Here is a 27,395-nt window from a genome sequence, read left to right on the forward strand (position 1 = left end):
CCTAGAAGAGGCTAGATAGAAATGGCCAAGCAGTGCTTAAAAGAATACAGTGTCCGTGTAATTATTTCGGGGCATAAGCTAGCCAGGCGGCCGGGATGCGGCTGGGATGCTGGGGACGCAACCCCGCTGCTCCTATTACTACAGATATGAATCTATTTTGATTCTTCTACATGTTGAAATCCAGTTATGCCAGCACCATTTGTTAAAGATGCTTTCTTTTTCCACTGTATAATTTTAGCTTCTTTGTCTAATCAGGTGGTCATAGGTTTGTGGATTAATATACCTCAGGATCCAGCAATACCACTCTTGGTAATAGACCCAAGAGATACCCAATCATACTACAAAAGCATTTGTTCAACTATGTTCATAGCAGCATTATTTGTAATAGCCAGAACCTGTAAACAACCTAGATGTCCCTCAATGGAAGAATGGATAAAGAAAGTGTGGCACATCTACACATTAGAGTACTACTTAGCAGTAAAAAACAATATCTCGAATTTTGCATGCAAGTGGATGGAAATAAAAAACACTATCCTGAGTGAGATATCCCAGACCAAAAAATATAAATATGGTATGTATTCACTTGTTAGTGGATTCTAGCCATAAACAAAGAACATTGAGTCTATAGTTCACAATCCTAGAGAAGTAATAAGGTGAACCCAAAGAAAAACATATATAGATCCTCCTAGAAATTGGAAGCAGACAAGATTGCCAGGCAAAAGTTGGGAGCATGGGGATTGGGGTGGGGATAGAGGGGGGATGGGTAGAGGGGGAGAAAGAAAGGAGAAGTGGAGGGTTGGGGAAAGCTTGGGGGAGTAGGATGGTTGAGATGGAGGAAGAACAGATATGGGAGCAGGAAAGAAGATATCTTAATTAAGGGAGCCATTTTGGGGTTGACAAGAGGCTTGGATCTAGAGGGGTTCCAGGAGTCCAAGGGCATGTCCCCAGCTAAGACTCTGGGCAGTAGAGGAGAGGGTGCCTGAACTGGCCTTGTCCTGTAGTCAGACAGATTACTAACTTGAATATCACCATAAAACCTTCAATTGGCGACAGATGGAAATAGAGACAAAGACCCACATTGCATCGGAGTACTGGACTGAGCTCCCAAGGTCCAGCTGAAGAGCAGAAGGAGGGAGAATATGAGCAAGGAAGTCAGGACCAGAAGGGGTTGGTCCACCCACTGAGATAGTGTGCCTGACCTAATGGGAGCTCACCAAATCAAGCTGGACTGCGACTGAACGAGCATGGGACCAAACTGAACCCTCTGAATGTGGCTGACAACTGGGAAAGACTGAGAAGCCAATGATAATGGCACTGGGATTTGTCTCTACTGCATGTATTGGCTTTTTGGGTCCTAGTCTATTTAGAAGCATACCTTCCTAAGCCTGGATGGAGGAGGGAGGGCCTTGGACTTCCCACAGGGCAGGGTACCCTGCCCTCTCTTAGGACTAGAGGGGTAGGGTGAATGGGGGAGTGGGAGGGAAATAGGAGGAGGGGAGGAAGTGGAAATTTTGAATGGTATTTTTTATAAAGTAATAAAAAATTTTTAAAAAGTATAGTAGCATGTCTTCACAGATGAGTTCTGTGACGTAAAGCACTGGACAAAGTTTAATCTTCTTGTGGTGATGTCAGTAATTTGTCTCAAATATCATGTATTTTGTTAGCATATCTATTTTTCCAAATCAATTGCAAAATGATACCGTAATATCTTTACTGCACCTTGGTTATAAAGTTACGATACATGGCTGTGAACTAGAATGAAATAAATACTTTTCAAATAAAAAAAAGAAAATGAGTCAGGCAAGGAATTACAGTAGAAATGTAATCAAAATAGAAAGAAAAATATCTTTAAAATTAGTCTTTAGCTCAAATCATTACATTAATGAAACATTCAAAGGTTCTAGAACAAAATTTAAAACTGAAATAACAGAAATTTTACTCTGTACTGAACTTACCTGTAACTAGACAGAATTTTGTTGTAAATTGAAAAAGGAGATTGAAGAGAAGGAATAGTTTTTAACTACTGAAGAAATATAAAATTTGATAAATATGAATCTAACATTTAAGAGTATCGTGACAGTACGTGTTATACTGGTATATGCATTTATCAAAATTCATAACTTATATGATTACTTACACTTAATAGGTAAAACCTACCTAAAAAGTTCCAAAAAACTAAACAAATGATAGCCTATATTTATAGTATGTATCCTGAGGAACTGAAGAGAGAAATATGAACATATTCGCCTTACTTTTCTGCCTCAAAATCTGATGAACTGATAATAAAAGAATGCAAAGACAAATATGTCAAATAAACTAAATAGTTAGAGGATGTATAAAACTTATATAATTTTCCAAGGTGTTTAGAACTTTTGAAATTTTTCCCAATGTTAATATTGAAGAACATACAGAAAGTATGCCTGTATGACTATATTAGAAACTACATTGTAATCAGTGAGTAGTAATACACTTTTCAAACAAGGATAGTTATAATGCTGATTGAATTATACAAGAAAGGAAAATCCAAACTTTAAAGTTGGAAATCAATTAATGATATACAAATTATAATTAACTAAAACTATTATACTACTAAAGTAAAAACTTTATACTTATTAACTATTTTTAAATTATTTTTAAGTAACTTGAATTAAAACAAAAATTAGAATTCATAGATATTATTTAAGACAAATACCAAAAAATTTAGAAGCACATGAAAAAAATAAGCTCTCTCTTTTTTTCTTTTTTTTTTTTTTTGACATAGGGTCTTATTGTATCTGTGGCTGGTCTAGAACTCACTATGTAGATCAGGCTGGTCTTGTATTTCATGAGATCTGCCTACCTCTGCCTCCAGAGTGTTCAGATTAAAGGTATATGCCACCATACCTAGCTTCTAACACATGCAAAAGTAATTTTTGGAAAAGACCAACAACGAAAATCTCTGAACTAAGCATTATGATGCATGACTGTATCTCAGCATTCAGAAACAAGAGAATCATTGTTAAGTTCACTGCAGTATGGTTCATGTGGTGAGCTCCAGTTCAGGTAAGGCTACCTAAACAATGAAATAATACAAAAAATCATACTAAACCTAGGATCAACTCTGAAGCACTGCCTGTTGCCTCCACTCAGTCCAAGATGGCAGAGGCATGAATGTTCATTGCCTTTGAGAGCCAAATTCTCTGTGGACCAGATCCAGGGTTGGGTCACAGCAGGTCTGTGTTGGCAGTAAGCAAGTTGTAGCACTCTGTTCAAAAATCCCATTTAATGTTCTGTAGCCAGACCTCCTGAAAGAGTCAGAGTTTTTCGTGCAACTAGCCAAAACCAGGAAACCTTCTTAAAAAGTAGCCATGCAGTTGTTGCTGCTACTACCGAGTCAGAAAGCCTTCTCTTAAAAGAATCGTGTCTCTGCTTGCTTCTAGCAAACAGAGCCCACAGGATAAAATGCTGCTACCAAGAAGTCATGCTTAACTCTGGTCTTTTGTGTCTAGAATTCCTTTCCAAGCTTTCTCAGGTTTTACATGGATGTAGTCAGCTCCACACTGGTGCGCCAATTTGTAGTCAGAGGCTGCTTGTTTGTTCCTGGCTGCTCAGATTTGAAATAACCACAAACAGAAACTATATTATTTAAATCACTGTTTGGTCAATCACTTAGGTGTATTGCTAGCTAGCTCTTATATCTTAAATTAACCTATTTCTATTATTTTATATTTTACCATGAGGCCGATGGCCTACCAGCAAGGTTCCAACTGGCAGCTTAAGTCTTTTTCCTCTGGTGGCTACATGGCTTCTCTCTGACTTTGCCTACTCTGTCTCTCTATCTCTTTCAGTCTGGCTTTACTCTGTACACTTTCCCTTCCATATTTTTTAACACTAGATTCCACAAGAGAAACATTTAAAACAAAGAGCTTTAGTTTCATTAACTTTACCACCAGTACCATTGTTTAATCCTTCATGGCTGAATAAAACTCCCCATTGTTTATAACATAGTTTTGGGTTTTTTTTTTATATCACAGTTTTAAAGATGTCAGTTGAGTTGATGCTAAGTGATGCCACAGCATGGTTATGATGAACTGTACCATGACAACGGTGAGAATAGAGCAATCCTCCAAACAACTTGACTGGTATAGGTAATCATGTCAAATGTCTATTTTAGTTCTCTGAGAAGCCTTCATAATGAGTTTCAAATTGGCTAGACTCATTTACTTCCCATATACATTGAATAAGTGTTTCTTTTTCCTACATATTATTTTTTTTTATTTTTACTTTTTTGGTGACAGCCATTCCAACAAAGAGAGAATCTCAGTATAATTTTGCCAATACAAAATAGATGAAGATACTGTAAAGTATCATATATATATATGTATTATATGTGTGTGTGTGTGTGTGTGTGTGTGTGTGTGTGTGTGTGTGTGTGTCAGGTGTACTTTTCCATGTTGAAAAGCATCTGCTCAGGTCTACTGTCCATTTTTGTTGATTGGATTATTTGGTCTTCTAGAAATAAATCCCATCAAATACAAAGCTGGTAACGAATTTCTTATATTTTGTAGGCTATCTTTATTGTTTCCTTTGCAAAAGTTTTCCTTTTAATTTCAAGAGATCTCATTTGTAAATTCTTGATCTTATTCTCTGAGATAGTGAAATTCTATTTGGACACTCATTGCCTCTCCTATTATCTAGAAGGGATTCCCAATGTTTTCTTATAGCAATTTCAAATTTCTGCCATTGTGTTAAAGTAAGATTTTGAATTTTGGTTTCCTCTACACATTTTTAATTGATTTTTTTACTGGGGTAGGAATCTAGGATTAGTCTTTACATCTCAATAGCCTGTTTTCCTAGCACTTTGAGCTAGATAGACTTTCTTGCCTATGTCTTTTTTGGGTATCTTAGAAAAGAAAGAATAATTCTTTAGGCTTACTTCTGGATCAACAATGCTATTCAATAGTCTGTATGTGTGCTTTTATTCTTGAACCATGGTGGTTTTGTTAATATAGTATGAAAGCAGGTGTTGTGATACATCCAACAGGGTTTATAGTCCAGGATTTATATCGCTATTCAAGGTCTTTGTTGTTTCCATATGAAATTTAGAATGTTGTTCTACTTCTGTGGTATTTTGACTGAGATTGCATTAGATTTGTATACTGATTTAGTAACATGGCAATTTTAACAACAGTATGTCAAACCATGAACAAGAGAGATGTCTGCATATTCCAGTGTCTTCTTCAGTCTCATTTTTTAGTGCCTGATAGTTTCCTCTATGGAGGTCTTTAATGTCTGGTTAAGTTTATGACTAGGTGTTTAATATTTTAAAGATTACTGTGAGTTAGTTATTGGTATATAGAAAAGTTGCCAATCTGTAAGCTCATTTTGTGTCCTTCAAGTATTTAGAACATCTAAGAATTTTATTTTTAGGGGCTTTCAATGATAGGATTTTTTTTCTTTTTTTTTTAATTTATTTATTCATTAAGGATTTCTGCCTCCTCCCCGCCACCGCCTCCCACTTCCCTCCCCCTCCCCCGATCAAGTCCCTCTCCCTCATCAGCTCAAAGAGCAATCAGGGTTCCCTGACCTGTGGGAAGTCCAAGGACCGCCCACCTCCATCCAGGTTTAGTAAGTTAATGATAGGATTATATCACTTGCAAATAGGGGAGTTTGGTTTCTTTTTTTCATCCCTCTTATTTATTTTTCATACCTTTTTATTAATAGCTAAGAATTCCTCCTGATCTTCTCCTGCCCCCTACATCTTCAGAAAGAGAAGTGATAGTGGATGCTGACTTAAGAGAAATGTTTTATTTTCACCATGAGTACAACTTCAGCTACAGGTCTGCCACACAGAACCTTTAATGTATTGAGGTATTATCCTACTCCTTGTTTCTTGAGGGCCTTTATCAAGACAGAAAGTTGGATTTTGTCAAAAGCTTTTTCTCCATCTTTTAACAAGATAACTGACTATTGTCCATTATTATGCTTATATATTATATTATATTTATCATGCCACATATGTTGAACCATCCTTAAATTACTGTAAGGAATTCAAGTTGATCTAGTATGGGACAATGGTCTGTATTCTGTCAATTATATTTTAAATAAACGCTGATTGGCCAGTAGCCAGGGAGGAATTATAGGCAGGACAACCAGCCAGGAAGTAGAGGTGGGTCAATGAGAACAGGAGAATTCCGGAAAGAGGAAAGCTTTGTCTGCACTCCTTACCCAGCTACAGAGCAAGCAAGATGTAACTGCTTCACCAAAAAAGGTACCAAGCCACGTGGCTAACATGGACAAGAATAATGGGCTTAATATAAGTTATAAGAGTTAAAAGAAGCTAAGGGGCTAATCAGTTTATAGTTAATGTAGAACTCTGTGTGATTTCTTTGGGACTTAATGACTATGGGAACTGGGCAGGATAGAAAACTCAGCCAACACTGATCATGATCTATGATTTTTAATGTGTTAATAAACTTGGTTTATAAGTACTTTTTGGAAGAATTTTACATCTGTGCATATTAATTAAATTTGTTGATGTTTTTATTCTGAGGTATTGTACCTTTATCTAAGTCTGGAATTGCTCCTTCATTATTTCATGGAATAGTATGAGAAGATATGGTGCTAGTTCATCTTTGAAGATCCTGTAAAACTCAGCATCTAACCTATATAGTCCTCAGTTTTTCTCTGTTTGGAAAATTATGTTATTATAATTTCAATTATTTTGCTACCCAGACTTCAGAACATTCGTGTTTTTGAACAACAAATCAGTTTAGTAATGAGGTGAATGCTGATCTTGGTACTGCTCACTCTTATCTTTGTCTCTTCTGTCATTATACAGCCTGAAGATCTCTCTTTTCTCATTCTGCTCACTAAATTTTCTGGTTTCAATTTGGTCTAGATAATTAGTTCACAGATGAATTTACAATATACATTTTAGAGGCTCTTGGTTTGTTTCTTTTGTCTCAGTATCTACTCCCTGCAGCTTGGATAGCTGCAAGTACTAAATAATCTTTCTCTCCCTCAGTTTCTCTTTCTGAAATTTTCTGTTTTTAAAATATACTTGTGACTGTTTGCTACTGAAATGGGAGTGACTTTCCATTATCACCCACAGCCTGAACAGCTTCCCAGCTGTTTTCACCCTATTCTACAGAGTGACTAGCATTAGTGATTGGCACTCCACTGGTACACTATATTCCTCTATCTGAATCACCAACACATATTTGATTCCCAGGGTGTAGTATTCTCCTGTAAATCTCCAGGCATCAGATCATCAAGAGGAAACAGTGGGTGCAGCAGAGGTACGTGGACCTACTACACAAAGGAGATGGACCTGGAAACAAATTACAATTTCATCTTTAAAAAGCACCAGCTGATGGATTCTCTCCTCCCTCCAATGAGAATCTATTTCAGTTTCCACTGAAAACTACTTCTTCCAATTCCAAGAATTTATTGTTTTCTGTTTAAGCTCACTATTCTTCTTTGTAGTGTCTGAAGGTAGGAGTGCAGAGAACTCAGTTTAGACCTTCTTTCTCCATGTTCATCTGGTACTATTAGTTCCCTTCTAGCCTTTTTCACTGCACCCCACAGATTCGGATTGCATTAATTGAGTTTCCATTCATTTCAAAAGAATTAAAAATTTCTTCTTAGACATCACAGCTGAGCCATGTGTTATTTAATCTCCTTATTTTATCTGCAAGCATTTGTGAATTTTTCAATTACCTTAGGATGCCTTTATTTGGGACAATTTCATTATATTGGGAGCAGACACTGCATCATTTCTGCTCTTTTTAACTTGTGTTTTTATATCATATTCTAATAAAATCATTTTCAAGAATCTGTTTGAAGCCATTTGTAAATTTGTTTTATTAACAAGACTAAGAACCCTAAAGGGAATCCCAATTTCCTCAGCAACAATATGATTGTTCAGAAACAATTCTTTTAATTAGAGGCAGAAAACAAGGAGAAATTTAAATAAAATATGGGATAAAATACTTACTTTGCTTTATAAGGTGAATCGGAGCCAGAATTTTTGGTTTCCACTAAACTCTCGTATTCTTTAGCCCTAAAGAGAAAAGGCGATTTATCATTATTAGTTATTTCATAGCCAATTATATAATTATATAATAATCCTTTTGTTCCTTTCTCAGTGCAGTATCATGCTGTTAAATGTAACTAATTGGTTCATTTTTAAAATCCCTTCCTCAAATGACATCAATGCTATCCTGAGAGAACGAAAACACACATTCCCCAGAAGATACAGATCTGATTCAATAAGAACACTTCCGAGTAAAGAATCATGGCGATTAAATCTGAAAGACTATATGATTACAACAGAAGAGTTGAGGTGGCTAACTTTCTATGTACCATAAGAAATACATAGTCTATTGTGAAGGGTGATGTTTCTCTGCTTGCTTGCTTTCTTAGCCCATTTATCATATGTATAAAGGAGAGCTACTGAATTTCTTTTTAGATAGTCTTGTATCCTATCACATTACTGAAGGTACTTATGAGTTGTAGAAGTTCCCTAGTAGAATAACTGGGGTCACTTATGTATACTATTATATTATCAACAAATAGTGAGAGTTTGACTTCTTCTTTTCCAATTTGTATCCCCTTGATCTCCTTTTGTTTTCTTATTGTTCTAGCTAGAACTTCAAGTATTATATTGAATAGATATGAAAAGAGTGAACAGCCTTGTCTTGTTCCTGATTTCAGTGGGATCACTTTGAGTTTCTCTCCATTTAGTTTGATGTTGGCTGTTGGCTTGCTGTATATATCTCAGGGATAACTCTAACCAAACAAGTGAAAGACCTGTATGAAAAGAATGTTAAATCTTTGAAGAAAGAGATTGAAAAAGACACCAGAAAACGAAAGATCTCCCATTTTCTTGGGTAGGTAGAATTAACACAGTAAGGATGGAAATCTTACTGAAAACAATCTACAGATTGAATGCAATGCCCATCAAAATCACAGCAAAATTTTCCACAGACCTTGAAAGAACAGTACTCAACTTCATATGGAAAAGCAAAAAACCTATGATAGCCAAAACAATCCTGTACAATAAAGAAATTCCTGGAGGCATCACCATTCCTGACTTCAAACTCTATTATAGAGCTACAGCAATGAAAACAGCCTGGTATTGGCATAAAAACAGACAGGAGGACCAATGTATCTGAATCGAAGACCCAGATATCAATCCACACAACTACAAACACCTGACTTTTGACAAAGAAACCAAAAATGTAAAATGATAAAAGAAAGCATATTCAAAAAAAATGGTGCTGCATCACTAGGTATCAACATGTAGAAGTGTTGTAGGGAGGCTGCTTGTTCATTTCCCAGTTGCCAAGACTCCCAAAGTAACCACAAAGACTGTATTAATTAAATCACTGCTTGGTCCATTAGCTCTAGCTTCTTCTTTTTTTTTTTTTTGGTTTTTCTAGACAGGGTTTCTCTGTGGCTTTGGAGCCTGTCCTGGAACTAGCTCTGTAGACCAGGCTGGTCTTGAACTCACAGAGATCCGCCTGCCTCTGCCTCCCGAGTGCTGGGATTAAAGGCGTGTGCCACCACCGCCCAGCTAGCTCTAGCTTCTTATTGGCTCTTACATCCTAATTTAACCCATTTCTGGTGTGGGACAATTCTGTATTTTGTCAATTATGTTTTAAATAAATGCTGATTGGCCAGTAGCCAGGCAGGAAGTATAGGCAGGACAACCAGACAGGAAGTAGAGGCAGGGCAATGAAAACAGGAGAATTCTGGGAAGGAGGAAGCTCTCTATGGAGTTGTGAGCCCGCCATAGAAGAAGCAAGATGTGAATGCCTTGCTGAAAAAAGGTACCAAGCCATGTGGCTAACAGATATGTTATAAGAGTTAATAAGAAGCCTGAGCTAATGGGCCAATTAGTTTATGATTAACGTAGACCTCTGTGTGATTTCTTTGGGACTTAATGACTGTGGGAACTGGGCAGGACAGAAACCCTCAACAACAAATGGCACCCATGTGGACAAATGCATCCACATAAATTACTTGGGAAGTAATTCTAGATGAAAAGAATAGATTTAAGCATGGCTTATTGATAGTAGCATTTTCTCAGGTGCCTCTGCTTGCTAGAGGCAAGTGCTCACATTTAAGAGAGGCTTCCTGATTCAGCTTTAGCTGCAAAACCTTGCAGCTCTTTTAAGAGGTCCTGCCAAGAAACACTTACACAGTGTTGATGAAAAGCTGACTGCATGCATTTTGGTTTTCAGCAGTACCAAAATAAATAAATAAAAAGCCATGACATTTTAAAATGATGGCTTTCTGCACCATCCTGCCAGCAGAAACTCAATCTTTCAGGCAGGAGTTTCTGCTACAGAGTATTTGAGTGTGGTTTGTGATCAGACTTATGCAGTTTGCTTGCTGGCAGGGACCTTGAAACGCCATAGAATTGTAGCAATAAACATGGCTACAGCCGGTACATCCACCACAAGGCTGGAAACTTAGAAAGCTAAGGAATGGGCTGGATCCAGCCGTCAAAGCCACAGCTTTAATCCTACCCACATTGCTTAGCAAATTAAAAACTCAAGTGGTCAGAAAAAGAGAGATATACAGTAAAGAGAGATTCAAAGATGAAGAAAACCTCTAAATGTTTTATAGTGTGTTAAAAATATTTGCAAGCATAGGAGAGTAAGGAAAAAGGTTGAAGTCCTTAAAATAAAAAGAAGAAAGAGAGGTAGTTGGGTATGTTGGAATACACCTTTAATCCCAACACTTGAGAGGCAGACGTAGAGGGACCTCTGTGAGTTCAAGGTGTGGTAGCACACACCTTTAATCCCAATGCCTGGGAGACAGAATCAGACAGATCTCCATGAGTTCAAGGTGTGGTAGCACACATCTTTAATCCCAGCACTTGGGAAGTAGAGTCAGGTGGATCTCTGCGAGTTCAAAGACAGCCTGGTCTAAAGAGGGAGTTCCAGGACAGCCAAAGACATACAGAGAACATGTCTCAAAAAGTAAAAGTAAAAATAAAAGAAATAGAGGTTAAAATAAAGCCACGTAAAGATGAAAAATACACAGAACCTTGATACTGTATGTTATTATGCTCTCTTTGAATTGTTTGAATGCTGAGGAAGGAGCAACAGCTGCTAAAAGATATTTGCTTATAAATGCTTCAAAATTGAAGTCAAAAGGTACGTTACTTTGGAGAAGAGATTTTGCTTTTGTTTCCATAGGAAATGAGAGGCTGTGAATTCATTCTGAGTTAAGAAAAATCAGGTTTGATCAAGGAAGATCACCTGAGAAATCTCTGGTAGGTACAGACGGCCCAGATGTCAGAGTTCTACATCCAGAACAGATTCAAGACTGCTGCCTGAGATGATCAAGACTCACAGGATACTTCAGTCAGGACTTAATCATAATTCTAAATTTTCTTTAGGTCCCCATAAGATTATCAGCACCCCCAAGCAGCAGGAAGTAGACTGGAAAACTATACCCACATTTCCAAAAAATGGACTATGTATTTTTTTCCTTTGTTTAAAAGAGAGAGAGAGAAGTGGTGTGGGACAATTCTGTATTCTATCAATTATGTTTTAAATAAATACTGACTGGCCAGTAGCCAGGCAGGAAGTATAGGTGGGACAACCAGACAGGAAGTAGAGGCAAGCAATGAGAACAGGAGAATTCTGGGAAGGAGGAAGCTCTCTCTGGAGTCATGAGCCCACCACAAAAGAAGCAAGTTGTGACTGCATCGCTGGAAAAAGGTACTTTGCCATATGTCCAACATATACTACAAAAATGGGCTAATATAAGTTATAAGAGTTAATAAGAAACCTGAGCTAATGGGCCAATCAGTTTATGATTAATGTAGACCTCTGTGTGATTTCTTTGGGACTTAACAACTGCGAGAACCAGGCTATATTATGCCTTGCTATTGGCCAAAGTATCAACCAATGAGAGTAACATATAGTCATAGCATACCAAACGGTTATCCCACAGCACTTGTACAACTCATAAGCATGTTGTCATAGTCTCTATGAATTCATATGTTTATCATCCCTGTTGTGTCTAAAAAGATACTGCTTCCTTGGAGTTGTCAAGCACCTCTGACTCTTATCTTCCTGCCTCTTCTTCCACATAGACCCCTTAGCCATTTTAGTCTGAAGGACTCCCTGGAGAGTTTCCCCAAAGGTAAGCAAACTCAATTTTTATATGTAAGAAGTATTTCTCTTCCATTTATGAAAGTTAGTTTACCAGACAGAATTCTTGACTACAGATAAAAACAAAATAAAAATACCCCCTAAAAAACACAACACACAAATGAATACAAAATTATCATATACTTTTATGATCTTTATATCCACTCCTCCTTGCTCAACCCTGTTAATATGTTGAAATGAGATAACAGCAATAAACATATTTTTCTTTAGTATTGAAAAGTGTCAACAGTTTGAATCATGAATGTCCCACAGAGGTCATATTCCTTTAGGCACATACACCGGCCTAAGCACTCTTGGGAATTAGTGGAGTTTATAGGACATGCTGTCTAGTGGAAGGCAGTTAGGTCATTAGGGCTGTGTTATAGAGGGGGATATTGGGACACTAAAATAGTTTTGGGTGTTTCCCCACTGCTTGTGTGTTTAACATGGGAAAATATCACATCTACTGAGCACACATATATCTGAGGATGGTCAGGAAGATGACTTCTCATTAATCTGTATGATTCTGATATATAGAAATATACTAAGATATGTTTTATAACTATATCTATTGTCCCATGAGGACTGTGAGGCACTTAAAAGCCTGTTTTGTTCCTTTTTCTCAGACTAACTGCACACAATTAGCTCACTTTCACCTCAGAGCAAGTTCAAACTAGACTAAAGGGTTTTGTAAATGCATCAAGTTTAAAACTGTACAGCTATGCACAAGTTCAAGGGCTGCAAGTGTCTAACCAAGGTTATTAACATAAGCCTAAAAATTCATGACAATTCTTCATTTGCCAAGTCTAGCAAACAAAAGAACTTTGTCTCATAGCCTATCTCTCTGGGTACCATGTCCCTGATCTCCAGAAACCTTGAAACTGCATTGCCATGATAAAGGGCTCTGCCCTTATCACTGATCCAAAGGAATGTGCTTTACACCAATGAGATGGAACTCTTGTAATTTTTTTTTATTGCTTCAAGCATTCTGTAAAAAATGTATTTAAGCTAGGTGAACAGAGAAGTAGAAAGAATTGAAACAGAGAATTAGAAAAAGATTTAGAACTACAGAACTGGAACTAAAGAATTAGAGCTAAGAAATTATAGACAATTAGGATAACAGAATTACACTGTTGAAGTATTTATTGCCTGTATATATTGTATATAGACATTTTACTTATTGTATATAGTTTTCTTATTATAGTTCTAGCCTTTTTCTTTATTTCAGACAAAAAGGGAAAATATAGTGGCATTTCAATTGTATTTTAATAAATAAAGCTTGATTTATTTTATTAAATTTTTTAAATTTTATTTTAATACATAAAGAATTGGAGCTAAGAAATTATAGATAATTAGGACAAGAGAGGCAGAAGAATAAAGAACATGACTCGAAAAGCACATGTGAATTTATTCCATAGCCCCGCAGATAAGAAATTTTATAAGTTTCTTTTGCTATGCTGTGGCTTCTGACCTAAACTCTGGGAGGTAGTTTTATGACCTGGACTCACAAGCTACCAAAAGTAAGTGATTGCCAAAGGCCAAAGTAGTAGGAAAATGAGTACAAGGACATACAAAAGAGTATGGTAGGGCCCACCAATAATCCCAGCACTCAGGAAAGCAGAGGCAGGAGGACTGTTGAATGTTCAGGGTCAGACAGAGCCACACAGAGAGATACTGTCTTAAGGTGATGATGATGAGGATGATAAGGATGATGAGGATGATGAAGCAGCTGTGGACAACTCAGGGTTGTATTGGCTTGTCATGTAAGACTTTGGTTTCAATATCCACTGAGAAAGGGAAGGAAAGGAATAGGAGAGGGAAGAAAAAAGAGAAGAAAAGAAAAGGGAAAGGAAATGGGAGATAAAGGAAGGTGGGGAAAGAAAATGGGGAAGGGGAATGAAAGGATAGGAAGAGAAAGAAGATGGAGAAGAGGAGGAGGAAGAGAAAAAAGAAGGGAAATAGGGGAATGGGGGAAAGAAGGGAAGTGCAGGGGAAAAAGCAAAAGGAGAGAGAGTGGAAAAGAGGTCAGGAGAAAGGAGGAAGGGGATGGAAACAAAGAGGAAGGAAGGGGACAAAGAAACTTCAGGGCAATGTAGGTGGTCTATATTTAAAAAAGATTTACTTTTATTTCAAATATGAGTATCTGCCTGCATGTATGTATGTGCACCATGTGTATGCCTGGTGTTCTAGAATGCCAGAAGAGGGTATCAGATATCCCTGGAACTGGAGCTATAGGTGGCTGTGAGCCACCAAGTGGGTACTATGAATGAACCTGGGTCACCTGAGTCAACTTTCCAGACCCAGTGTCTTCCTTCCCTCCCCATGATGAGACTGTCTGGCTTGAGCTCCTGCAGACAGTTTAAAGCATGTGAGTTTATTTGAAGTAAGAATGAACATGTAGTTTGTGTCAAGTGAGCTCTCACCTGGACAATGACAAGAGAATGCTCATTCCTTGCAGTGGGAAGACAATGAGGTCTGATGTTAGAGGGATATCAGAGAGCACTTTGTTTTAGGCACGTTAAATTTCACTTAAAGGTGTAAACTTGGTAATCAGCAACTATAGGGCATATACAACCAGGACATAGTGGTGAGTGTACACAGACAAGAGAAGGGATCAAACAACAAGTATCCATGAGACGGCAGTCAAAAGTTCTCATCAGAAACTTCAAATCAAGGCAGTAATACCCTGAAGTAAACTACGAAACAACTCTTAGGATACACACAGTATCTGCAAATAATAACTTCAAGAAAGTCTTTTCTGTTCTTTGCATAAACGACCCATAAAACCTCATTTTAAGATTATACACAAGAGTCCAGTGGTGGTGGTGCATGCCTTTAATTTCAGGCCTCAGCAGAGGTAGGCAGATCTCTGTGAGTTCAAGGACAGGTTCCAAAGCTACACAGAGAAACCTTTCTCACAAAACCAAAAACAAACAAACAAACAAAAGATTATACACAAGAAATTCACAAACAAGATTATACACAAGGAATGGCACTTTCTTATTTGTGAAGTCAAATCAGAAAAACCATTACTTGGTTTCTAACTATCCACTTTCAAAGAAACAAATTACTCTAAAGTTATGTCTGATTCTGTGAGATGAAACAGATTCCTTGACAGATCCCAATCTGAACATGGGAAATACAGACAAGTTCCACATTTTTCTAAATAATTCCACAGGTTAAGAGTTGCCAACTTTTGGGACACTCATGATAAAAGGTAAGGTTCAGAATGTTTTCTCTCAAATCCTACAGGTACCAAATAAGAAAGAACTGTATTTGTGTCCTCAAACAAGACCCATCAGTCACCATGTGACACTTAAAGCTTGTGAGGTAATGTACTACACAGCTGTCTGGTCTCAGATGTCACTTTGTAGGTTGATGATAAACTACAGGTCTGATAACTCACTTTCCATTTTAAGATATTTCTTGAACTTTTTCCTCTTGTGACAGGCAACCAAATTAATTAAACCCTGTCATGGGGCTTTGACACCACAGCCAGCTGACTTCTATTTGTTGATTGCTATTGATTTTCTTTGATACTTCATTTAAAAATCAATAGTTGGAAAGAAAAATAGGCTTAGTTTACAAATATTTAAATGTACTATTGTATGCAAGAAGAGACACAAGTTTGGCATGGCCTTGGCATCTAATTATAAGAAGAGCCCTTTAGCAGGTGAAAGTGAGGGCTTTGGATCAATACTCTGCTTTCTTTCTCAATCAAAGAAAGTGGCTATAAATTAGGTTCATCAGTGTTATTTCCAAAGCTTTTTGAAGCAAAGAAGTTTAAATGTTTTTTATTCCATTAAACTAAATGACCCATCCCTTAGAGCTTTTGTTTTATATTTAAAGACATTTATGTTACCTGGAGTTCATTCGTGCCTTTATCTTTTTAGCTTTTTTCTTATTCTTTTGCCGTTCTTCTCCATCTTTCACAGGCTCTGATGGAGCTGCACTTTCAATCACAATGTCAACAACATATTTCTTCAAAGACAGATGTTCCTGCAAAATAATAAACACAATGATGACAGTGATGATATTTTAAAACAATACAAGATCACCAGAGAGTACTACACAGGTTGGAAAAGAAACTAAAAGTAATTCCTAGACAATAATGGTTTTCACAGTTGCTTTGAAAAACACTGAAGAATCTGTTTACTTGAGATTTTCAATGACTCATCAAATGTTTGGTGAACATAAAATGTACTATACACTAAGGATACATGGACATACAGGTACAAAGGGGAAGTTAAAACACACACACACACACAATTATAGCACCATACAAGTTAGTCATTTAATGCGCTGTAGGAGCCAAGGGGAAGACAAGCCAGCACTCACTGAGGGTGAAGAGGGAAGACGGCAAGCAGGTAGCACAGCGTTTGCTGTGCTTTCAATGGTGAATAGGGTCTGAGCAGATGCTGGATTTGTATGTGTCCATCTGGACAAGAGTAGAGAAAGGGGAAGAAGAGGAAGGTCATCTCAGAGAACACATGCCAGAGGGAGAGTGGAAATATAGCACTAGAGACAGTTGTGGTTGGGCTGGAACACAGCATTTGATTTCTTCCCCTTCTCATCATCTTAGATGTTATGCCTTCTCATTGGAACTACCCCATTTCAGGTACTCAACTCCTCTCCCTCTCTCTTCATTCACACTTACACAGCAAATCCCAACTCTACATCTAGCTCTCCACCTATTCTGTGTCTGTAGCTACAGAAGATTAATGTATCTATAGGAGAAAGTGCCAAATTCTCTACTGTTTTAGGACACTGTACCTCAAGCACAAATGCCAGGCAGTTAAGCACACATACATTATTAGCTTGTTCACACGCTCATCTTCCTAGAAAGTGTTTTCAGACCAAGACTTCAAATCTCAAATACATGTTATCCTCTTCCTTCCTTCCTTCCTTCCTTCCTTCCTTCCTTCCTTCCTTCCTTCCTTCATGTCTCAATTGCAACCCATGTTTCTTTAACTAAGAAAAGTAGCATTATTTAGAAGTCGCATATACTCCCATGACCAATTTACCAACCACTCTATGTGCCTATACACTTTGTCTTTTCCCCACTATTCTATAAGCACACTCATGCTCCGGTTAGTATTAAGACTCCCAAATGTACACAAGATATTATTCCTTCTCTCCCTTTTATATCTCTATTTCTCTGATTCTTCAAACTTTTCTTTCTACTTAAGTCACTTAAATACTTTCTATTTAACTCATCCAAGAGATCTTTTGTCTTGTTCCCCTAGGCTACTACCTTAGGACAGCAGAATGTGTTGGAAGTGTATTAACCTCTCTGCCTTTACCTCTTTAACCCTGTTTCTCTTGAGCTCACGAGTCTAGCAAATGCTTTACCAACCCTAACCAAACTGCAAACTGTCCTTGTTAGGGAACCAACATCAAGGCCCACTCTCCGTATCTTTCTTTCAGCCTTTGCCCTATAGATCACTTCCTCCTCCCCAAGACTCTTTCATCACAAGGCTTCTTGACATTACATAATAATCAAAGAAAAGGAAGCCATCAATTTGAGAGGGAGACACTGTGAAAACATGGGAAGAGCTGGAGGGGGTGCAATATAGAAGGGAAGATGGGAAGGGAAAAAAATCATGTACATTTAAAAGAAAAGATCTTTAAATATCTTTTCCACAGTCTGAGGAGGAGGGAAGTATACTTGTACCCTTTTTGTAAAATCAAATGCCATAACTTTAAATACATGGGTTTTGATCCTACTTCTTGTTCTGGCTTTGTGGGGGCCTAGCCAGTTTGGATGTTCACCTTCCTAGACCAGGATGGAGGGGGGAGGACTTTGGACTTTCCACAGGGCAGGGAACCCTGACTGCTCTTCAGACTTGAGAGGGAGGGGGAGAGGAGTGGGGGGAGGGTGGGAGGCTGGGAGGAGGCAGAAATTTTTTTTCTCAATAAAAAAAAGAACATTTTGCTAGTATGATTTTGATATAACTTTTTTAAAAAAGATTTATTTATTAATTATATATACAGAGTTTTCCCTGAATGTATGCTGCAGGCCAGAAGAAGGCACCAGATCTCATTACAGATGGTTGTGAGCCACCATATGGTTGCTGGGAATTGAACTCAGGACCTCTGGAAGAACAGTCAGTGCTTTTAACCTCTGAGCCATCTCTCCAGCCCCTTGATATAACTTTTTGTAGACATATTTTGTCAGACTGAGGAAATTTCGACTTTATCACATCATGGTTTATGAGTAAAGCTGCTTCTGCTTCGACCTACGGCAAAGGTCAAAGTGGGAAATACAAACAGAGATATAGAGAGAGCAGGCTGAGTCAGGAAGACACCATGGAGCTGCCCAGTAAGCCACAGGCTTGTGCCCATACACAGATTAATAGAATTAGGTTAATTTAAGAAGTAAGAGCTAGCTAGAAAGACACCTGAGTTAACAGGCCAAGCAGTATTGTAGTTAAAATAGTTTCTGTGTAATTATTCAGGTCTGAGCAGTTGTGCCTATAAAATGACTCGCCAACATGGGCCAAATACATCCACATAAAAACAGAGAGCCTGAGAAGAAATTCTGGACACAAATGAACAGAATTAGGCACAGCTTCTTGGTAGCCACATTTTTTCAGATAGATTCTGTTTGCTGGTGTCAAGAAAAGGCACAGCTCCTTTAAGAGAAATCTTCCTGACTCAACGTTAGCGGCAAAAATTACTCGGCTTCTTTAAGATCTGACTTCTTGGTTTGTGCTAGCAGAATGAACTATGGCTCTTTTGGGAGGTCCTGCATTTAAATGGGGTCTGTGAATAGTGTGTTACAAATTGCTTAATGGTGACAAAGACCTGCTGTGCCCCTTGAGCTGGGGTGGTGCACATGACTCGCAGACGCAGTGAACATGCCTCCACCTTGTTGGACTGGGCGGAACAAACAGGCAGGGCCAGGGAGTTGATCCTAGCCATGCTCACTTAGCATTAAAAAAAAAAGCACTCCTGGTCAAATTACGTCTACATATACAAAATAATTTGAATAGATCATAGTATTGGATAAATGTACTATTTACATAGTATTGGAGAGAGAAGAAAAAGAGTACAGACAGTTATAAAAAGAAATAGGTTCAAAAAAAATAAAACAAAGTATTTAAAGAGACAGTAAAACTGATATAAAAAAGTACAGACACACACAGATTAAAGGAGTAAAAGTAATAATTAAAAAAAGGCCAGGAAAAGATGGAAAATGCACAGTGAGTCTAGATTATGCATATTATTGTGTTTTCTTTAAATTGTTTTACTGTAAATCAAGCTAAGTACAGAGAGACATTTCATTGTACAGACTGCTAAGCTAAACAACCATATATATTTTAAAGTTATCTTGACTTCAAAATTTAAGTCTAAGGATATATTTCTTTGGAAAAGAGGTTCTGCTTTTGTTTCCACAAAAGATGAGAATCTATGGATTCCTTTCAGGCTAATGTGGTTCGATTAAACAAGACCCCCTGAAAGTTTTCCATGAACCCTAAAAATATTTCACCCCACAAAAAGCAGTAAGCAGTTTGGAGAAAACTATACCCAAATTCCCAAAATGGCTATTTATAAATGTTTGTTTTCATTTTAAAAGGGTTAGTCTTAAATGTTTAATGGTCATAGTCATTTTCAAAAAAAATAATAATAAAGGTGTATATGATATAGAAATGAGTATTTTACATGGGTATGGATTTTGGTTTATTGATACAAATTCAAGATCAATTTTGTTATATGTATATTTCTACTCTTATTTAAAGTATTAATGTTTATATAACTCATTTAAAAATGTAATATATAATTAAAATTACAGATTAATAGGTAATAATCTATAATGATAACAAGGCTTGTAGTCATGTTAGTTAGGCTTACTAGTTGTACAGAGATAGATTTCAGATGGATAGGTAGTTTTCAAATCTTTCAAAGACCTATAGAATATGGCATTTAACATGTTTTAAAACGTTACACTTTTCTCAAAAGTTAGACATGTATGCAGATTCTGGCAGCACCAATTACTTCAGAGAGGTTGATCAGCATTGAAAACACTCATTATGGAATTTGCCTACAATATGACATGGCTAGCCATTTGGGCAAGAAACAGCTTTTGCCTGTACTGCTTGACAGTATGCTGTATGAACTGGGCATACTGGGCATGCAGGACCTACAGAAAAATGACTGCTGAACTAGTCAAAAACAAAAAAAAAGCAAGATGGTCCTTCGGAGTTTCTCCTTCATGAAAAAACTGCCAGACATTTTACAGGACACAAAAGGAAGCAACTGATAAACTCTGTCAGTACAAGGCAGAACAGATCTTCAAATTTCCTGCTTCACCAAAAAGTCTGGCAGATATTATGGGCCTGTGGGCTGAAGATCGGTGCCCCAATGTTACAGAAAAACTTTGGGTGACTGTCCAGGTAAAAAGATGTCTCTGACAATTCTAGAACTTTGGAAGTTGCTTAAAATGCACTTCCTATTTACTTAGGTAATAGTATATCCTCCTGGGGTTTTTGAAGAGTTAAAAACAGATAGTTATAGTTTTCCTTAGTTATTATATAGGATAAATTAAAGATAAGATAGATGATATTTCCTTATTTTGCCAAATGAAAAATAGACTAAATATTGTAACTATAATTCTTTCCTGATAATTGTTTTGTTATATTTAATTTTACTATGTTAACATTAAAACCTTCCCTTTTATTTAGACAGAAAAGGGGAGATGATGTGGAATGTCATTCTGTATATGTGTTGCTTTTATTGGATAATGAAAAAATCTGTTTCAGCCAATGGCTTGGCAGAGTACAGCCAAATGGGAAATCCAAACAGAGATATAGAGAGAAAGTAGGCAGAGTCAGAGAGACACCATGTAGCTGCCGAAGGAGTAACATGCTGGCACCAGTAAGCCACAGTCTAGTGGCAATACACAGATTAATAGAAATGGATTAATTCAAGATGTAAGAGCTAGCTAGGAAAACATCTAAACAATTGGCCAAACAGTGTTGTATTAATATAGTCTTTGTTGATAATTTAGGTCTGAGTGGCTGGGAAATGAACAACCAGTTTGCTTTTACAGTCACGAACTTGAAAGAGTTTAAGAGACTTCAATCTCCAAGGACCAGCTCAGGAAAATCCCAGTAAATTTCTGAGGAAGTTTTGTCATTAAAATCCTTATCGGGCAGGAGTCTGAGAAAACGCTGACAATAGGAGTAGAATTTCAGATTATCTGAATCACTTTATCCAAATAGAGAAATTCAATAAGAAAGCAAAACTCTCCAAAAAAAAAATTTACACCAAAACGAAGTAACTAGGAATACTAATGAGCCTGAAAGCAGGTGAGGACAAACTAACATCACATCCATAGGAGTCATGGTCACTGTCCAGTGAAGGCATCATCAAGTCACCTGAGAACAGGATCTGGGAAGGAGAAAGGTGATTATCTCATCTCCAGGTGAGCTTCATTATGAAGGTCAATTTGAAGGACAGGCCATACATGCTATCAAAACTCAGCCACCATGGCTTCATGCAAGGGATAGGCCTTCCACTTCACTCAGACAACAATGGTAAGCACCCAGGTGAGAGAAGACCAGGGAGACAACAGGACTCTTGAGAAAACCAGCCAGCTTCTTTTCCAACACACAGTAATGACTATGCTGAGTCACAACTCCTTCTAAATGGTTTTATAAAACTTACTTAATGCAAAAATAAAAACACAACATTAGCAATGTCAAGTGCCAAAGTTACAGGGACAAAGACTAAATACAACACAATCCTAAACAAACAAACAATAGTAAAAACAAACTAGGGGCTAACACCTATAATTACAGCACTGGGGAGACTGAGGCTAGGGTAGTGCCTAGAGTTTGAGGTTGCCTATTAAACGACGACTTCCAGGTCAGGCTGAGCTACAAAGTAAGACCTTATCTCCAAAAATAAAAAATCTTAATGGATAATATCAAGATGTAACTTCTCAAATATTCTGGCTCCAAAGGAAAAAAAAATACCATTTAGAGAAGAAAACAAATAAACAAATCAAGTATCTTCAGGCAAGAAAGATGACCATCGGCCTTTTAGGTAATGGCATTTTATGCCACAAAATAATGAAATGTGTTCATCACTCTCAAAGATAAAAAGCAAAACACTGATGAAAGGTAAAACTTATTCCATTATGCACTTTCTAAGTAATCTAATAAAAAATATGTCTCAAGGCATAGTGAGAAGGCTCAGGGAGCAGAAGGAACCTGCCTCTGAGTATGATGACCTGAAGTTAGCTACCCAGGACCCATATGGTGGGAGGAGAGAACAAACTCCTCCAAGTTGACCTCTGACTTCCACATATGCATGTCCTAACACACACACACATACACACACACACACACACACACACACACACACACAGAGAGAGAGAGAGAGAGAGAGAGAGAGAGAGAGAGAGAGAGAGAGAGAGAGGCGAATGAATGCCTGCACTAAGTAGATAAATGTAATTAAAAATTAAAGTGGGAAAGCCATTTAAAAAAGTAATCACCACTGATTGGTGGAGCTAGAGAGATGGCTCAGAGGTTAAGAGCTCTCCCAAAGGTTCTGAGTTCAATTCCCAGTAACTACATGGTGGGTCCACAACCAGCTGTAATGAGATCTGGTCAGTCATCCTCATCAACTTAGACCATGAAACCCAATATGGACAAGTTCGACAGAGCCACCACATATGGGCTGCCCATGCATGCTTCAACATTGCTAGGGCACAAATTTCAATTTTCAATTTCTGTTAGTATATACTTGGCCCTAGGTTTCTATAGTCAGAATTATACCCCTAAAAGAAGCCACCACTGAAAATTCACTGCAAAAGATTTCAAAAACAGATTTAGTGGACATAAATGAAATGTCACTGAGTCAGGTGTCATCTTGAATTTGTCACTGGAAGGCTGGCAATGAGGACACAGGGGTTTAGCAGACTTTTCTGTCTACTACTATACATGCTATAAATTCACCACAATAACCGGTTTGGAAGACAGTCACTACACAAACACAAATAACACGTATATATGAACTTTGAAATTCCTGCTTTAACAAAAATAGTAAATGAAATCACAATAATATTATTTCTAAGTATTTAAGAGCCAAAATTAAAATCAACACATTTCTTGCATAGTATTCATATACTAATAGCATATGCTACTGATATTTAAATGTGTAAATATGGAAGAAACCCATCCCCTGCAGGAACATAAAAACAATGTACTACTTTACTAGAAGTGATAGGTATACATCGATCCAATCACCTTTCTAGACTGACTCTCATGTATAATGCTAAAAGTTAACTGCCAAGCACAGAGTAGCAAAGAACCTGAGCACACTAAATAACTGTGCTGACAAAACTGCTTACAGTAGCCTGTTAGATAAGGTTCAAATGCCTTTCACCTAATCCCATGGCAGAGCATAGAAAGGAAGATTCTTCGAGCATCTCCCCACTAGTTGGTAGCTGCAGCTGTGCACTCCTTGGTCTAGGTCAGAATCAATACGCCTAAGTAATAATAAGGCCAAAGTGGACCCCCAATATGGCAGTGCTGGTGACAATGTCTTAAACAGAAGGTAAATAGAAGGATTGCTATAGGGTAAATAAAAACCTAAACTCACTATTCCCCAGGAATCTCACAAGGCAGGTTTCTGCTTACTAGTGATCAGCTACCTCTTGCAAAGGAATCTAGTCCCTGATTAACATAAACAGCCTACAAGAGAGCAAAGCCCCTATGCTAAATCCCTGGCTGCACCTGCCCCTATACTAAATCTGGCTGCTGCACCTCTCTTCTTGCCAGTACATGTGCCCTTAAAAGTAACAAGGCTGTCCTCTGCCCCCTCTTGCCACCCCCAAGAACAGCCTAGCAGTTTGATTTCCCAAATACACTTTTTTTTTCCTATCCAAGGAGTGGTCCAGTGTGATGGTTTCACTGCTCCGTGGCTTACAAGTTGTGCCTGAAGGCAGCATTCTGCACTCCATCTCTAGTAGTGTTTCACTCCCTGAGATTAGGGTTTAAGTATGGTTTTCTCCTACTTACTGGTTGTTCTTATTATGATGTAAGCTCCCTCCGTGCTGAAACCTAGAACAGAACTTTTTATTCTGATCCTTTTTAAAAACCACATTCTGACACCACTTCTTACACCCCATTGTTTCTTAATGGCTAAAATCAGGTAAATTGGGCTGGGTGTGGTGGTGCACACTTTTAATACTAGTATTAAGAACACAGACACAGGTGGATTTCTGCATAGCAAGTTCCTGGCCAGCCAAGGCACACAGTAAGAACTTGTTACAAAAAAATTAAAAATAAAAATAAAATTAGAAAACACAACAATCTTACTTCCTCTTACATCAACTCATCGAGGCAGCTAGAACTCTAACCAGTAAAGATGATAACAAACGACAATGGTGCTGTTTAGATACTGGCATTCCTGTCTCTGCTTCACACACATTGTTCCACAGATGAACACTGCTAACAGTCCACCATGGTAAACAAGTTCTACAACCCTGTCTACTTAACAGTTCATAAATGCTCAGTTTTTAATGTTTTTTTTTTTATTTTTGAGACAGGGTTTCTCCGTAGCTTTTTGGTTCCTGTCCTGGAACTAGCTCTTGTAGACCAGGCTAGCCTAGAACTCACAGAGATCCGCCTGCCTCTGCCTCCCGAGTGCTGGGATTAAAGGCATGTGCCACAACCGCCCGGCTTTAATAGTTATTTTTAAAAATTTCACCTTGATAGAATTAGAATAAGAAAATAAAGGTATAAATGACTCTATTTTAGTAAATATATAAGAACACAGAAGCAGACAATTAATTATACAATTATGGCATATCTGTTAAGAAATTGCTACACATCAATGGATCAGTTTTTTAAAAAGTAACATTTCTAAGTTTTCATTACACAATCTTAAATAAAAGTTTCAGGGATCAAATTTGTTTAACACACTGAACATATGTTTAGTTAAGATATGTATATTAGTACATAAATGATGAATATAACTAGATCAAAATGTTAACAGTAAGCATTACTGTTTTTCTACTTTGATCATTTTTTAAGAATGCATATTAGTATATTCATAATGATTAAAATTACTTAAAGAAATGCAAAGAAAAGCAGACTCTTCAAAGAAAGTAAATTTACACAAAGTTACAGTTACTGCAGGATGGTTTACTTCACGGAAGAATAAGCATTATTGAGTAAGAAACACTCACCTTCTATAGCTACTCAGAATTCTAATTACTGTGGTATGGGCATGAGTGAGATACAGTCGCAATGTGAAGCAATGAGCACCGGATCTCATCCTGAAGTAGTTCTGGCCCTTCTTCTTTCCTAACTGAATTTTCCAAATGCAAATTTCAGCCTTACGGGAGTCCAGTCTGCAAAAATGATCCGTAACAGCATTTCACTGCTGCCTCTAAGTAAGCACTAACAGGAGTCAGTCTTCCCTACTGCTGTCTATGATGAGCAAAAAGAAGCCAAGTGCACAGCTCCCCATCACACCTGCAACTCAGCACAGGATGTCTCCTGTACCCACTTACTTAGTAAACTGAAGAGGGGGCTGGAGAGATGGCTTAGAGGTTCCAGAGGTGATGTGTTCAATTCCCAGCTACCACATGGTGGCTCACAACCATCTATAATGAGATCTGGTGCCCTCTTCTGGCATGCAGACATGCATTTGACAGAACACTGCATACATAATAAATAACTTTAAAGAAAATAAAGTATACTAAAGAGAACAAATGATAAATCTGAAATTTCCTTCCTAATATTTTAAATGTCAATGTAATAAATGCAAAAAACTAGACACACATTAAGTCTAGTTTTTAAGTCACAACTCAAGTCTTACTAAATATTGCTATGACATGAAGTACAAATGATGTACATAAAGAAACTAATACCTATACAGACATCTTGTCAAAGATTTTATCTTATTAATCTTTTAATTACCTTTTCCCGCATATAAGACTCCAGATTCTCTATCATACTTTACTATATTAAATGAAATGACTGATCCTAAATTTGGATTCTGATATCTTGTCAGACTCCTCCTAATGGCTCCTCTAAGTTTCTTATTTTACCAAAAAAAAAAAAACCCAAAACCAAAAACCAAAAACCCAGACAAAACTGAGCTATATAGGCAAAAGTCATGATCTATGAGAAATAATGTTCTAAAACAGAATAAGTACAAAATATAAATGATAAAACACAAAACTTTGAATTGTCAATAGTATGGCTTTTCAAATAAACACATTTCATAAAATATGGCACTAAGTAAATGATCAACTTCACATCATTAACATCTTATAATACCAAACTGAATTTTTAAGAATGCTAATGGTTACAGATCCTTTAAAATGATTTAAATGTCTGCTTTGAAAAAAAATCACCATTTCTTAGCCAGGCCTAGAGACACACAACCTTTAATTCCACCACTCAGGAGGCAGAGGCAGGTGGGTCTCTGTGAGTTCAAGGCCAACCTGGTCTACATAATAAGTTCCAGGACAGCCAGGGCTACATAGTGAGAAACTGTTTGCCAAAAAACCTAAAGTCTTCTTCTAAAAATGAAATAAGGGGCAGGAGAGATGGCTCAGAGGTTAAGAGCATTGCCTGCTCTTCCAAAGGCCCTGAGTTCAATTCCCAGCAACCACATGGTGGCTCACTATCATCTGAAATGAGATCTGATGCCCTCTTCTGGCCTGCAGACATACACACAAGACAGAATATTGTATACATAATAAATAAATAAATATTTGAAAAAATAAAAAATAAAAAAATAAAAATGAAATAAATCTAGAGTCATGCTTCAGTTAGGTTCAGTTAGGTTCTTCAGATCCAAGGCTTATGTTTAAGATGAGGGTGATGCTGGATCGGAATCTGCACAGGCAGAAAATTATGGTTATGTTTTACCTTAAAAATTGTTTTCTCACCCTGTCTCGAAAAACAAAAAAAAAATTGTTTTCTCTCAACTTCAATGCAAACTTGTGCAACCACTTTGGAAAGCAGTGTGGCGGTTTCTCAGGAAATTCGAGATCAACTTACCCCTGGACCCAGCAATACCACTCGTGGGAATATACCCAAGAGATGCCCGATCATACAACAAAAGTATATGCTCTACTATGTTCATAGCAACATTGTTTGTGATAGCCAGAACCTGAAAACAACCTAGATGCCCTTCAATGGAAGAATGGATGAAGAAAGTATGGAATATATACATATTAGAGTATTACTCAGCAATAAAAAACAAGGACTT

General features: G+C 37.4%; 1 protein-coding gene across 5 annotated transcripts in view; it reads right to left on the bottom strand.

The window, feature by feature from the left end:
* Positions 1-27,395, bottom strand: part of Scaper (S-phase cyclin A associated protein in the ER) — a 349,156-nt gene that overhangs the window by 189,601 nt on the left and 132,160 nt on the right. For all 5 annotated transcript variants that reach the window (XM_026779044.1, XM_026779043.1, XM_026779042.1 and 2 more), the window contains 2 exons: positions 16,018-16,154; positions 7,979-8,044 (listed from right to left, as the gene is read on the bottom strand). In XM_026779044.1, coding sequence (XP_026634845.1) covers positions 7,979-8,044; positions 16,018-16,154 — 203 coding nt within the window. The remainder of the gene's footprint in view (positions 1-7,978; positions 8,045-16,017; positions 16,155-27,395) is intronic.

The sequence above is a fragment of the Microtus ochrogaster genome, chromosome 5 (assembly GCF_000317375.1).
Source record: "Microtus ochrogaster isolate Prairie Vole_2 chromosome 5, MicOch1.0, whole genome shotgun sequence".
In the NCBI taxonomy this organism is placed as follows: domain Eukaryota; kingdom Metazoa; phylum Chordata; class Mammalia; order Rodentia; family Cricetidae; genus Microtus; species Microtus ochrogaster.